The sequence below is a fragment of the Chelonia mydas genome, chromosome 3 (assembly GCF_015237465.2).
Source record: "Chelonia mydas isolate rCheMyd1 chromosome 3, rCheMyd1.pri.v2, whole genome shotgun sequence".
In the NCBI taxonomy this organism is placed as follows: domain Eukaryota; kingdom Metazoa; phylum Chordata; order Testudines; family Cheloniidae; genus Chelonia; species Chelonia mydas.
This window is the reverse complement of record NC_057851.1, coordinates 71,235,873-71,250,027: the sequence shown is the minus strand read 5'-3', so window position 1 is coordinate 71,250,027 and position 14,155 is coordinate 71,235,873. Positions and strand designations below refer to the sequence as shown.

General features: G+C 39.1%; 1 protein-coding gene across 5 annotated transcripts in view; it reads left to right on the top strand.

The window, feature by feature from the left end:
* MMS22L (MMS22 like, DNA repair protein) overlaps positions 1-14,155 on the top strand; it is a 135,641-nt gene that overhangs the window by 46,212 nt on the left and 75,274 nt on the right. For all 5 annotated transcript variants that reach the window (XM_043542671.1, XM_007052789.4, XM_043542673.1 and 2 more), the window contains exons 11-14: positions 195-257; positions 7,721-7,840; positions 8,274-8,500; positions 10,738-11,247. In XM_043542671.1, the coding sequence (XP_043398606.1) occupies positions 195-257; positions 7,721-7,840; positions 8,274-8,500; positions 10,738-11,247 (920 nt within the window). The remainder of the gene's footprint in view (positions 1-194; positions 258-7,720; positions 7,841-8,273; positions 8,501-10,737; positions 11,248-14,155) is intronic.

Here is a 14,155-nt window from a genome sequence, read left to right as displayed (position 1 = left end):
TAGCCTAAAGTTGGGGAAAATATCAATTGCATACATAAATGCAAAGCGACTCTTTTAAACAACTATTGCAAAATGCTTTCAGGAAGTGGAAAATTTCAAGAAATCTCTTGTACTCTTGTTTTCATGTTTTACAATATTATATAATGTCTACTATAAAAAACAGATATTTAACCTTGACAATCATTCTTTTCCAGAAACAAGTAGAATCCAATTGGAATTTTGTGGAAGAACTGCTGAAAAGGTCCATTGATGCTCAAGTAAGTACGGGGAGGAATAAAGAATAGTGGTTGGGGTGATTTTTGAGAAGCATGCAGCACATGAAGCAAAGTATCCAACCAACAAGTTTGTCTTTGGAATTTAGTTTCTTTATTTTGATTATATGAACATCCTTGATGTAGCTGAACTAAGACAGTGTACAGTTGGCTTCTTGTTAGAGACTACACTTACTTTAAAGTGGCTGTGCTTGATGTTAAATTGTCAGATAAAGGGAAAAGATAATTATCCTGGAAATGCATGTGGCTACTTTGACAAGCTATATTCAGAATAAGAGCTGGATGCTTAGAAAATGTAAACGGCACACTGAATGTAAGGATATCAAGTTGAGGAGACATGATGGGAGAGATAGTCATTGCATTGAAAATTCAGCTATATCCTCATCACAGCAGGAAGGTGACTTGCCTTGCTGAGCAATTTGTCTTACAGGCTTGAATCAAACTCTTCCTGATAAGGTTCTAGTTTCTGAGCACTCATTTTATACCTTATCATTTTTCTTTCTGCAGAGCTGTTAATGCATTGCTTCATGGCCCAGAGGTCAGAATTGACCTCCTTTTAAAGAGCTTTTAAATATGCTGTTCAAATTTTTTAACATGTTACGTTGCAGCTCAGTATATGTCTTCTTAAGTTACATGGTACAAACTGTAATTTCTGTAACGGCAACAGCTACAAAAATAATTGTGTGCGTGTAAGACTACCTACATATTAAGCAATAAGAATAAACCTGCTGATTATTTCCCTTTTGATTCCAGTTGAGAGAAAAAAATGTTGAAATATGATCCGGTTGAAAGAGGAAGATGGTTTTTCATTAGGGCCTTCTCTACACTATGGTTGAAGCCATAATAAAGGGCAAAGTGTTTCTCACAATACAGTTGTTGCTGGCACAGCTCTAATGTAGTTCTCCTGACCACTGGGAAAAAAAAAAGAGAAATATATTTTAATGACACTAGAAATTATGCTGTAGACTATAATCGGGCAGTGCTGCAAAATTTTGCTTGAACAACTCTCAGAGGGAGGGGGAAAAGCAATGGACTACATTGCTTAGAGAAGGCAGGGTATCAACAGCCATGCTTGTATTTAAAAACAGTTACTATTAGCACAGTTTCAGCAATGTTGGAGAGAGGTCCTAGATTATGGTAACATGGCTGCTGAATGAAGACCAATCTCATCTAAGAGGAGTCTATTTTTTTTTGTTAATTGTGTCCTCCTGTGAAAATCTGTTAGAGCTGTACCTTTGTTTTAAAATCTGTCCGAGACATGTGTGCAGTGTGCGAGTATACTGTCTGGATTTTGTTTAAACACTTTAATATGTAAATATAGTCAATACAAAAAGGGATCATATGTTGTAAAAATTGACTTTCACATTTACAAAGGAAATATATCTTCAGTTTGCAGTTTAAATTAAGGTTTGTATTTTAATTCATGTTAGTATCTGCGGTTTTAATCTGTAATCCTGCTAGCTATGAGACCGTTATGTTCATCTACCTGTTTTTGTTTAGAAAAGTCATTTTGGCAGAATACTAGACTAACTATCTCTCATTTTCATAGTTTATTGACTATTTCAAAGTGTGCGTAACTGCATCTATATCCAGGGTGTAGTACAATATGTACATTACAGATGTATCAAGGACTTCAGAAGACTGTGAGAGAAACTAGAGAAATCTGTGATGGGAATTAGAGGCTTAACATTTGGTATTACCTTATTAACCATTTTCCTGTGCTCTGTCTTTCTATACCAGCATTTTTGAAGGCAAACAAGACAATGCTAGTTTTATTAACATCTTGTACAAAATGTTCTTATTCTGTTGGATTATTTTCTGTTTAAGTGGTTCATTACTTAATATTAAATGACTGCTAGCTTTGTGTAGAAAATACTGCTATGGGATTGCTCAATATTGTGGGTGTGGAATCAGTAAAAAAAAACCAAAACAATAAAAATAATACCTAGGAAGGAGGTTTTTTCACCAACATGACATGTATGTCTTCATTGTTGCTGTCCCAGGCTTCCTGTGGCCACTTTGCTTTTACCTTTTGAGTTATCCTCTGATATATTTAAAATAACCGTCACAAGGACGAGATAATGTAGGAGTGGGAAGGAGAGAAGTGCAGCAGGATGGCAGATCAAGGGAGCAGAATCAAATGGAGGAACAGGCAAAGCTATGTGTAGTAGTAAAAGCCAATACGTGACTGAAGGATGGATAGTGCTATTGGAATTAACTGCTCAGGCCTAGCCTCAAATTATTCCACTTTGTTGGTGTAACACTGCCTGGGGGGGAACAAGAGTTGTGAGGCACCTCAACTTTAGCATGAGGAAGCCTGTCTGCCTGACGTGGGTCAGCTTCCTAACTCTACCGGCCACTGGCAACCAATGTTCCCTCTAATTTTTGACAGGCCATGTGCACAAAAAATTTCTTCTGTGCAAATTTTTGTGCGCATGGTGTTTCGGATCTGTGTGCGCACAGCTTAGAGGGAACAGTACTGGCAACGCAAGGACTCCGCTCTAGGCTCCACGAGCCCCTGCAGGTTAGTGATCGGCACACCACAACTCCCAAGTCTTCTGCATGTCTCTGTGTCCAGCCCCTGGTCTAGTGGACACTTGCACTATTCACAGATTTGCTGCTTCTAAAGAAACAGTAAAGCCCAGTTCTGCCTCAGATTGCCTCTCTACTTAACACACAGCACTTAGATGTACTAGGTTTCCCTATAAACATAAGTTATATTTAACAAAGCATAGAGATTCAAGTAATAGCAGGTAGATGTATTGGAACAAATGGTTATATATGAAATAAAATCATAGCATGCATTCTAGAGCCTGGACTTAATTAACAAGATATTCTTTTGTCTGTTCGAGTGATGATCACCTGAAGTCCTTGCAGCACTTTACAACCAAGCCAGATATAATCCTCCTTTAATGAGACAGGCAAATGGTTAGCTTGCCTCCGAGGCAAAGGACCCAGTGTGTTCCTTTGCCCTCCAAGATATACAAGTCTTTACTTGTCTTCATTCATAAACAAGACACCTCCTTGCTGTTTTGTTTTGTTTCTGTAAATTTTCTCTCTTGTAGCTTAGATAACCTTTTGACTGGCACCTGGCTCAGTATGCAAATAGGCCTGTATTGTGAGGCAGCCAACCAACAAACAACTAGACCATCTGTTACCTCCTGCCTGAAAGGACCATGTCTAAGGCATGTCTCCTCTAGGTAACCTGCCTTAGCTCCAAGGCTTTAAGAATGTAATTTTCAGTATAAATACATAACTTCTTAAATATTATCCGTACATATGTTTCACAATGATTATGATGGCCTGCGGGCTACTGGCTTTTACATGCCACACTTTGGTGAGCTATTGTGCATATAACTGACCCAGGAGATCCCTATAAATCCCTGTGACCCCTACCAAGTGGTCCCTGGATCACGGTTGGTAACTCCTACTGGAGAAAGGAAAAGACATACCCATCCTTCTAAGAGCTCCTGTTGCACCTACAATAGCAGCTGCAAAAAAAATAATTTTTTTTAAGAACTTGATAGAGTTGACCAAGTCATCTGTTGGCAGTACAGATATAAGCAGTGATGAGATCCTATTAATGTAGTACATATATCTTGGAGGTTGGACATTATTATTATTTAATATTTATATTACTGCAGGGCTCATATCAGCATGGTTGTCCCCAGGTAGTTAGTGCTGTATTAATGCCAAAGAAGACATGCTCCTTACTGTCAAGAGTTTATAATCTAAGGAGACTAGTGACATATGAAAGATGGGGGGAGATGTTTAGATAGTACTATCATTTTGATTATATCTGGTGTTGAGCCCCTCATAAATTCTGATTATATACAGCAGCACAGGAGTTCATATTAAACAAAAAAAGTAATCCTAAATGTAGAGTGCATGATACCCAGTGACATATAAAGTCCAGAGGACTGTTTCATGTTACATTTGAGATAAAATCTATAATGTATATCCTGTAGTAGACGTCTGTTCTAATGTAATATTGGACACTGGGATAATGAAGATCTGAAATCAAAGATGAGCACAATGTTGTTTTTTTGTTGAATTTGTCTAAAGGATCGTTCGTTTTTTAAGATAGGTCCCATATATAATCCTATGGGCAAAAATATAGCTCTAAGAATGGACACTTTTAATTTTCTTCTTAAAGTCCTTGGTATAACAAGTCATGCAACTTGGTTGATGTCTAGAGAAACTAATACCATGGCCTTTTGTGATTCTTGACATTTATATTCAAGATACCCACTTTCACTCTTCTTTAGACAGAGGAGACATTGGAAGCCGTTATGGTTGAAGAATCTTAGTTTTCAGATTAGATTTATCTCAAGGTCTTCTTTTATGGAAATTATTGGTTAATGTTTAAAATTATATTAAATGTAAAAACAAAAATTGGGAAGTCTTTAGTTGTTGTATATTCTTATACTTAATAAATTCACAAGTATTTTCCCCAAAATTTTCTATGTTGGGCTCACTGAAGTAGAATGCAAACATTTGTGGCGGATTTTTTCATGCTTTCGTATATAAATTGTAGAGTGTGTTCTTTTTCCACATTTACAAATGAAAATCCTGCTTCACCCTTTAATTTATTTTAGAAATATGCTATTTTGTAAAGTTTGAGAGTCTGCCAGGTGACCATGCATCCTATATTCATTGCACTTAGGAAGAGAAGGCAGACAGAATTTGAGTCTATTGCAAATGATTTCTTTGATTGCTCACACTGTTCTGATAAAATGTAGCAAATAATATTTCCCCCCAGGGATGTATTGATTCAGGGAGTTAAGTATGACTTAATGAGTTTTAATCTGCATAGCTACCTTAGCATTACAGGTTGAATGGGACTGCTCTGAAGCCCAAGAAAAACAACTAGCTACTTGGGCTACGCATTCTATGCAATGCAAGGACTGGCAGTGGGACTGCAATTGGAGGAAATAACTCCATGACCTTTATCTGTGGGATGAGCGGGCATTTCTCTTCTTCCCCAGCAAGATATTTCAAGCCTCAGATAGTAAGGCTGGTCCTGAATTCATAGAATCATAGAAGATTAGGGTTGGAAGAGACCTCAGGAGGTCATCTAGTCCAACCCCCTGCTCAAAGCAGGACCAACCCCAACTAAATCATCCCAGCCAGGGCTATGTCAAGCTGGGCCTTAAAAATCTGTAAGGATGGAGATTCCACCACCTCCCTAGGTAACCCATTCCAGTGCTTCACCACCCTCCTAGTGAAATAGTGTTTCCTAATATTCAACCTAGACCTCACCCACTGCAGCTTGAGACCATTGCTCCTTCTTCTGTCATCTGCTTCCACGGAAAACAGCCTAGCACCATCCTCTTTTGGAACCCCCCTTCAGGGGGGGTACTCTTTTATTGCTTCTTTTTTCCCCCTCATAGCTCCTTTAATTATTCTTAATATTGCATGAGTTTGGTCACTTAGAAATATGCAGTGGAATCCTTTTTGTAGTGACATCCCTACATTTATAGAACAATTTCACTGTAATCTCATAATACCAGAATTTCAGGCTGGACTTGTCAATGTGTTAAGAACCATTTTGTTTTTTTCTCTGTCTTTACTATGGCCCAAATCTGGGTGGAATCTTGGAAATGGTAAATGAACAGAATGCTCCCTTCTTTGCAACAGAGCTAGTAGGGATATTGAAACCTCACAGGTCAGGGGATCGCTGCCGTTGTGGCAGTGGCAAGCCCCCAATCTTCTCATGCACATGGTTCTTCTGCGGACATGCTGCAGAGAGGGAAGTGCCTCCTGTTTGGAGCAGCAGTAACATATGCTGCAAAATGTAATATTAAGTTATTGGCAATGGAGAGAGTAACAGTCCCTTTAGATTAGCTGTTCCCTGGCTGCTTCTCATCACCAGTAGTTAGGCCACACATCACTTTGTCACATTACTCAATGGTTTAACTACACTGCTCAGGGGTGTGGATTTTTCACACGCCTGACTCACTCAGTTAAATTTACCTAATTTTCTAGTGTAGAGCAGGCCTTAACTCTCACAGAATATGCTCCAAGGAGAAAGTCTGGAATATACACCTTAACACACTTAAAACCGCTTTCATCAAACAAGGACACTCCAACGGAAAAGTAGATTGTGTCTTGGAATGGGCTACCCAAATACCCTGAGAGAACCTGCTTCATTACAGAAATAAAATCCCCTTTGACCACACATCCTTTGCTGTCACCTCCCACCCGTCCACTGGAACTCATACGGGAATATTCTCAAAAAACTACAACCCATACTTGATGGGAACCCCACCCTGAAAGAAATCTTTCCTGAAGCCCCTCTTCTGGCCTTCAAAGAACCACCCCACCCTCTCCAAGCTCATCATCAGAAGCAAGCTCCCCACAGACCGACCCACCAGCTCAATGTGACACCAGACCCTGCCAGAGCAACAGATGCAAAAACTGCAGACATATCTGCACTGCTACAGTGATCAACACCCTCCACAGCACACCTTTCAAGATCATGGATCCTATACATGCTTATTACAAAATGTGGTGTGCGCCTCATCCAGTGCACTGAATGCCCCATTAACAACTGTGTGGGTGAAGCCAGACAATCACTATGCACAGAACAATAAGAAAAGACAAAAACACCATATCACCTGTGGTTGAACACTTTTTTTTTTTCACAAAACAACCATTCTACATCTGACCTCTCAGTTCTCATTCTAAAAAGGAAATCTGCACAACACCTTCAGAAGATAAGCCTGAGAGCTTAAATTCATAACTTTACTAGACACAAAATCATGGACTGAATAGAGATGTTGTTGCAACAATCTGTAACCCACTAACAACATCCTGGCCCTCTCCCTGTCCCCCCAGCTACCTCCCTTTTTTCTCTCTCCCTTCCTTTCCTCTCTGTGACTGGAGGGGTGTTAACAGGCCACTTCACCTTGAATAGCCCCTTGAAATATGTGTTAAGTACTTATGTTAAACAATCTGTTCCACCTTGTTTTTAGCTGTAATACTGTGAGTACAGTCCCAGACCTGTTTCACAGTAGCAGCCTTGTTAGTCTGTATTTGCAAAAAGAAAAGGAGCACTTGTGGCACCTTAGAGACTAACCAATTTATTTGACCATAAGCTTTCGTGAGCTACAGCTCACTTCATCGGATGCTGTAGCTCACGAAAGCTTATTCCCAGACCTGAAGATGAGCTCTTTGTAAGCTCCAAAGCACGTCTCTTTCACCAACAGAAGCTAGTCTAATAAAGGATATTACCTCACTCACCTTGTCTCTCTGACAATGCCTGTATTTGTCAAGTATTATTTTCTAGCTCACTGCTCATAATAGTGAATACTTTTACTCAAAAGTATATGACTAGAAATAATATTTATACAATAAGGTTGTCAGCAGTCTGGAAGTCTTGAAGTTATTTGTAATCTAGATGGGTTTTTTTTATTAACAATCTTTTCGTATTTTTTTTTTATAAGGCTGCTGTATTAGAGGAACAGATACGAATGCATCTTCAGTGCTGTTTGACTCTGTGTAGCTTCTGGGACTTGAATCTACCTACTGTCACCATACTCTGGGAGTATTACAGCAAGAATCTGGTTAGTGAATGCATATGTGAAAAACTAGAGAGTTACAAGTGAGCACCCCTCTATTTGAGAAATTACCTTATGCTCTGAACCACTTGAAATAGCAGTCACATTTGTGAAAAAGTTCTAATCCGTTTTAGCTCAACATGGATTGAAATGTCCCATAAATTGCTACCATGTAAGAAAAAATATTCTTTTTGAAAATCTGAATTTCTATATATTGCAGATGTCATGGGGGAAGTTTGGGGATGCGTTAACCTTCATTATCATTTGTGCTCATGCCTGAGAAAAGTGAGATTTCCTAAAGAAGTTCTGTATACAGTAACAGTGTGTTTTGTTCTGGGTGGAAGCAGTGACATGAAGATGCCCTTTTGTTGTTTGTATGAAGGAATTTACATAGTTATTTAGCACTTAATGTTCTTTCCTGCCTTTATTTTTCTTCCAGAATAGTTCCTTCACCATTCCATGGCTTGGTCTGAAGGGTCTGGCAAGTGTTAGTAAAACTCCTTTGTCTATGCTCAAATTGGTGAAAAGCTGCTGTTCTGACCAGCAGAGCCCTGACCTGTATAAGTCCAGCAACAGTTACCTAATTTTTCTCTGTATTTTGGCACGAATGATGAAAGAAGCAATGGAGAACAATGTAACCCACCCTTGGAAACAAATTAAAGGAAGGTATGGTAATCTTTTAACTTGGTATGTACCGTATACCAGAGGTTCCAATAATATCCTTTTCTTTCTCCTTTTTTCATAGCCATTTCAGCTTTTCCACTTTTGAAGTTTTCTTTTTTGTGAGGTTTTAGTTTTGTTACTTTGTGAGTTTTGAAATATGGCAATAACCATAAAGTAATAATTAGGCTGTGTACAAAGACACATGAAAAATAGTTAACTGAAACATTAGTTTTTCTAATTTAATATACGTGTGTGTGAACTTGCAAATCTTGTATTTTAAGAAGAACGACAACTTCTGCTTCTGCTGATCAGTGAATGTGCTATAACTTTTCAGATGACTTGCATTTACAATGGTTTAACCTGTAAACAAGTAGTTTTTCACTTCAGACCACAACTAAATTGATTAGTATTGTTATTGGGTGTAGCTAACTATTAAATTAAGTTCTGGGTGTTTATGCAATATCTTTATCAAGATTTTATTGGAATACAGTACATTTATTACCAGAAAGGAAAGTTACCTTGTTTATTACAATACAAAGCTATACATATCACATTTCTGTGTTTTTCTTGTTATATTCAAAAAAGTTTAGGGGTTTTAAAAAATGTTCCCATGACCAAGTTTGCTGAATCAATGTCTTGTTTTATTTAGTAATTTTAATTAACCAGTTTGTTTTATTGAAATGAAATTATACTTAATATTTCTCTTATTTTAACTTGCTTTTTTAATTCCTTAATTTAAGAGGGGGAAAAATAATAGATAATCAACGTTATGTGCAAGTCTGCTCAACCAGCATTCATCATTCCAACCTTGAATAAGTCAATTATACAAGTAACAAAATTTTAACAGCCTACAGCTATGATTTTGGGATGAACTCTGCTTTCGGCAGCTAACCAAGCATTAATTGGTGCATGAAAAACATAAATGCCTGTCAGTAGTAATTAACTACTAAACAACATTAATGGGATTTGCTATAATTTTTGGTGGCTAGATTTTAAAACCTCAACACCATTTCTAACTATTTTTCCAGGTGAAAGGATAGGCAGAAGTTAGTGTTTATGGGAGTTAACTGTTGTGTGTAGAACTGGTCATAAATGGAGGGTGAAGAGTATACCATATTTTTTAATCACACACAGTAAAAATTTGGACAAACCATGCTGAGTCCTTTGTTCCCTCATATCTTAAGAAAAATATGGTAAAATTTCTTTAGAGTTCAGTCTAACAGTCTCCACGTTAAAGGGCACCTATGTGAAAGCTTGGGGATTCTTGACATACATTAAGAATACATAAATACAGGATATGCAAAGTAACAGCACTTCTTGCTACTTTGCCACATATTATGTGACCAATGTATCCTAAAGCCCCCATCACACTTTCCCACTAAATAGAAATTGCACTCTCCAGTGCCTCTGCCCTCTGTCAGTGTCCTCTCAAACAGGAAGGGCATTGCAGTCTACACAAATGAGTGTGTTTGGGTCATTCCAGACTATTGGGAAGAGGGGGCAAGCATTCTGAAGAAAAAGGGTGCCAATAGAGAATGCTGTGACAACAGTCCCTGAACCTTCCCCCCAACCCCTTTTATAACAAGGGGGATCAAGCACAAAGGTCTGATCACAGCTGTGGCAGTGTAGCATAGGAGAAGAGGTATTTTCTCATGTATGGTGGTCTCAAGCCATTGTGGGCTTTTTAAGTCAAAACAAACATCTTAAACTCCACCTGAAAACCAGTCAGCATCCAGTGCAGAATCTGGAGCACTAGTAACACATGCTGCAACTGAGAGGCCCCACTGAATATTAAGGTTGATGGCTCTGTACCAGCTTAAGTTGATGATGTTGTGTTCAGTTCTGAAAGGGGGAAAGGTATGAAGGAAACCATCTGAGCCAAAGCATTGTTCCAGTAGTACTGACTAATCTCCTAATCTTTCTGCTAGAGGTGAGGTGCTTGCATCAACAGTAGTTGACATGGGGAGAAAGGTTAGGTTTCACCATGGGTTGGAAGTCCTTTGGCATGCACCCTGGATTGGGAAAAAGAAGGGAAGGAATTAGCTTGTTCCAGTAGCAAACAGGTTAAAAGGATGGGGGAGAGAAGAAAAAATTTAAAATGGAGAAGAATTGCTTACAGTAAGTGTGTGGAGCTAGAGTAAAGGTGTAAAATGGGACTAATACAGCTCTTCAAAGAGATGGAAAGACACATACCTTAACATAATTTAAACTTTTTTGTGTTGTTTTTTTTTAATATGTAGAATTTATTCCAAGTTCCATCAGAAAAGGATGCGAGAGCTGACAGAGGTGGGGCTGCAGAACTTCTTTAATCTTTTCCTTGTGTTAGCGGCTGTTGCAGAGACAGAGGACATTGCAAGTCGGGTGTTGGATCTCCTGGATTTTCTCAGCCCAACCTCCACCAGCACTGCTCAGAGAGCTCTCATTTGGAAAGGCTACTTTGCCTTCCTTTTGATGTACATTGAGAAGAACATGGACATCAGTGTTCTAGCTAAGAAACTTTCACATGCTTTCTGTGAAAAGGCAAAGGAGTTTTTGGTAACCAAGAATGACCACACACACAAACAAAATCTATGGATACCACTCTCCACTTACATTGATGGTGTCCAAGAAGTGTTTGAGACCAGCTGCTACTTGAACCTTTCCCAGGAAAAGTTGTTGAATGATGGATTTAGTATGTTGCTCCCGGCTTGTCGAGGAACTGAACTCACCATGGTCCTAAACTTCCTGCAGGTGGTTCTGTCCAGACTCAAGTAAGTTATTCAGATAAATCATGAACACAGACTGGTATCTTGCTTTGTGTTTGTCACTAAATTGTAGTCGTTGAACCAATAAGAGGTGACGCCATTTTAGATTTGGTACTGGTGAGTAGTGAGGACCTCATAAAAGAACTGGTTGTAAGGAACAACCTTGGTTCGAGTGATCATGCTAATTCAGTTTAAACTAAATGGAAGGATAATCAAAAATAGATCTTCAACTAGGGTCCTTGATTTCTAAAGGACTAACTTAAAAAAATTAAGTGAATTAGTTAGGGAAGTGGACTGGGCCAAAGAACTCAAGGATCTGAATGTGAAGGATGCTTGGAATTACTTTAAGTCTAAGTTACAGAAACTATCTGAAGGTTGCATCCCAGGCCAGGGGAAAAAATTCGTAGGGAAGGGTTACAGACCAACCTGGATGAGCAAGCATCTCAACTAGGTGATTAAGAGAAAGCAGAAAGCCAACAAGGAATGAAAGATGGGATAGATCTGCAAGGAAAGCTACCTCTTGGAGGTCAGAAGGTGTAAGGATAAAGTGAGAACTGTCAGAAGTCAAGCAGAGTTGGACCTTGCAAAGAGAATTTCTATAGGGAAAGGTTGTATAGTCATATAAACAAAAAGAAAACAAGGAAAGAAGAAGTGGGACCACTAACCACCGAGGATGGGGTAGAGTTTAAAGATAATCTAGGCATGGCCTAACCTCTAAACAAATACTTTGCCTCCGTTTTTAATTAGGCTAATGAAGAGCTTAGAGGTAGTGGCAGAGTGGCTAATGGGAATGAGGATAGGGAGATAAAAATGACCATATCTGAGGTGAAGGTCAAACTCAAACAGCTTAATGGGACTAAATTGGGAGGTCCAGATAATCTCCATCCAAGAATATTAAAGGTACTGGCACATGAAATTGCAAGCTCAATAGCAAGGATTTTTAATGAATCTGTAAACTCAGAGGCTGTACTCTATGACCTGGAGAATTGCTAATATAGTTCATATTTTTAAGGAATGGGAAAAAAGGGATCCTGGAGACTACAGGCATATTAGTTTGACCTCAACTGTATGCAAGGTCTTGGAACAAATTTTGAAAGAGAAAGTACATAAGGACATAGAGGTGAACAATAATTTGAGATAAAATAAACATGGTTTTACAACAGGTAGATCATGCCAGACCAGCCTGATCTCCTTCTTTGAGAATACAACTGATTTTTTTAGAGAAAGGAAATGCAGCAGATCTAATCTACCTGGATTTAAGTAAGGCATTTGATACAGTTCCACATGGGAAATTATTAGTTAAACTGGAGAAGATGGGGATTACTATGAGAATTGAAAGGTAGATAAGAGGAGACTACAACAGGTCACACTGAGAGGTGAACTGTCAGGCTGGAGGGAGGTTACTAATGGAGTTACTCAGGGATTGATCTTGGGACCAATCTTATTTAACATTTTTATTACCAACATTGGCACAAAAAGTTGGGAGTATGCTAATAAAATTTGTGGATGACACAAAGTTTGGTCATATTGCCAAGGAGGACTGGAATATCATACAAAATGATCTGGATGATCTTGTGAATTGCAGTAATAGGAAATTTAATAGTGCAAAATGCAAGGTCATGCATTTAGGGCCTAACAACAAAAATTTTTGCTATAAACTGGGAACATATGAGTTGGAAGTGACAAAAGAAGAGAAAGACCTGGGTGTATTTGTTGATAACAGGATAACTATGAGCCACCAATGTGATGCGGCTGTGAAAAAGGCTAATGCAGTCCCAGTAGAGACAGGGAAGTGTTAATACCATTATACAAGGCACTGGTGAGACCTCATCTGGAATACCTTATGCAGTTCTGGTCTCCCATGTTTAAGAAAGATGAATTTAAATGGTTACAGGTGCTGAGAAGGGCTACTAGGATGATCCAAGGAATAGAAAACCTACTTTATGAGAGGTTTCAGAGTAGCAGCGTGTTAGTCTGTATTCGCAAAAAGAAAAGGAGTACTTGTGGCACCTTAGAGACTAACAAATTTATTTGAGTCTCTAAGGTGCCACAAGTACTCCTTTTCTTTTTACTTTATGAGAGGAGATTCAAAGAGCTTGGCTTGTTTAGCCTGACCTGCAGTTATCCCTACTAATCCATCCCTCCTGGGAGCACTGATAGCTTTCCAAACTGAAAACAGTTTGGAACGGTCAAACTAAAAACCAGAAACTCCTCAGCTGTGGGGAACAATCCTGAGCTGGCAGAGGGGAGGTGGAAAATGTGACCAAAGAGGATTGCTCTCTATAAATACATCAGAGGGATAAATACCAGGGAGGGAGAGGAATTATTTAAGTTAAGCACCAGTGTCAACACAAGAACAAATGGATATAAATGGGCCATCAACAAATTTAGGCTTGAAATTCAGATGAAGGTTTCTAACTATCGGACGAGTGAAATTCTGGAAAAGCCTTTCAAGGGGAGCAGTGGGAGCACAAAACTTAACTGGTTTCAAGACTGAGCTAGATAAGTTTATGAGGGGATGGTATGATGAGTCTGCCTACAATGGCATGTAGCTGATCTGCAAATGCTAACAGCAAATATCTCAAATGGCTGGTGATGGGACACTACTTGGGGAGGGCTCCTGATTTACTGCAGAAAATTCTTTCCCACATGTTTGGCTGGTGGGTCTTGCCCACAGGCTCAGGGGTCTAAGTGATCACCATATTTGGGGCTGGGAAGGAATTTTCCCCCAGGTCAGATTGGCAGAGATCCCTGGGCAGTTTCGCCTTCCTCTACAGCATGGGTCCCGAGTCACTTGATGGTTTAAATTAGTGTTAATGGTGGATTCTCTGGAACTTGAAGGTTTTAAACCATGATTTGAGGACGTCAGTAACTCAGCCAGAGGTTAGGGGGTCTGTTATAGGAGTGGGTGGTG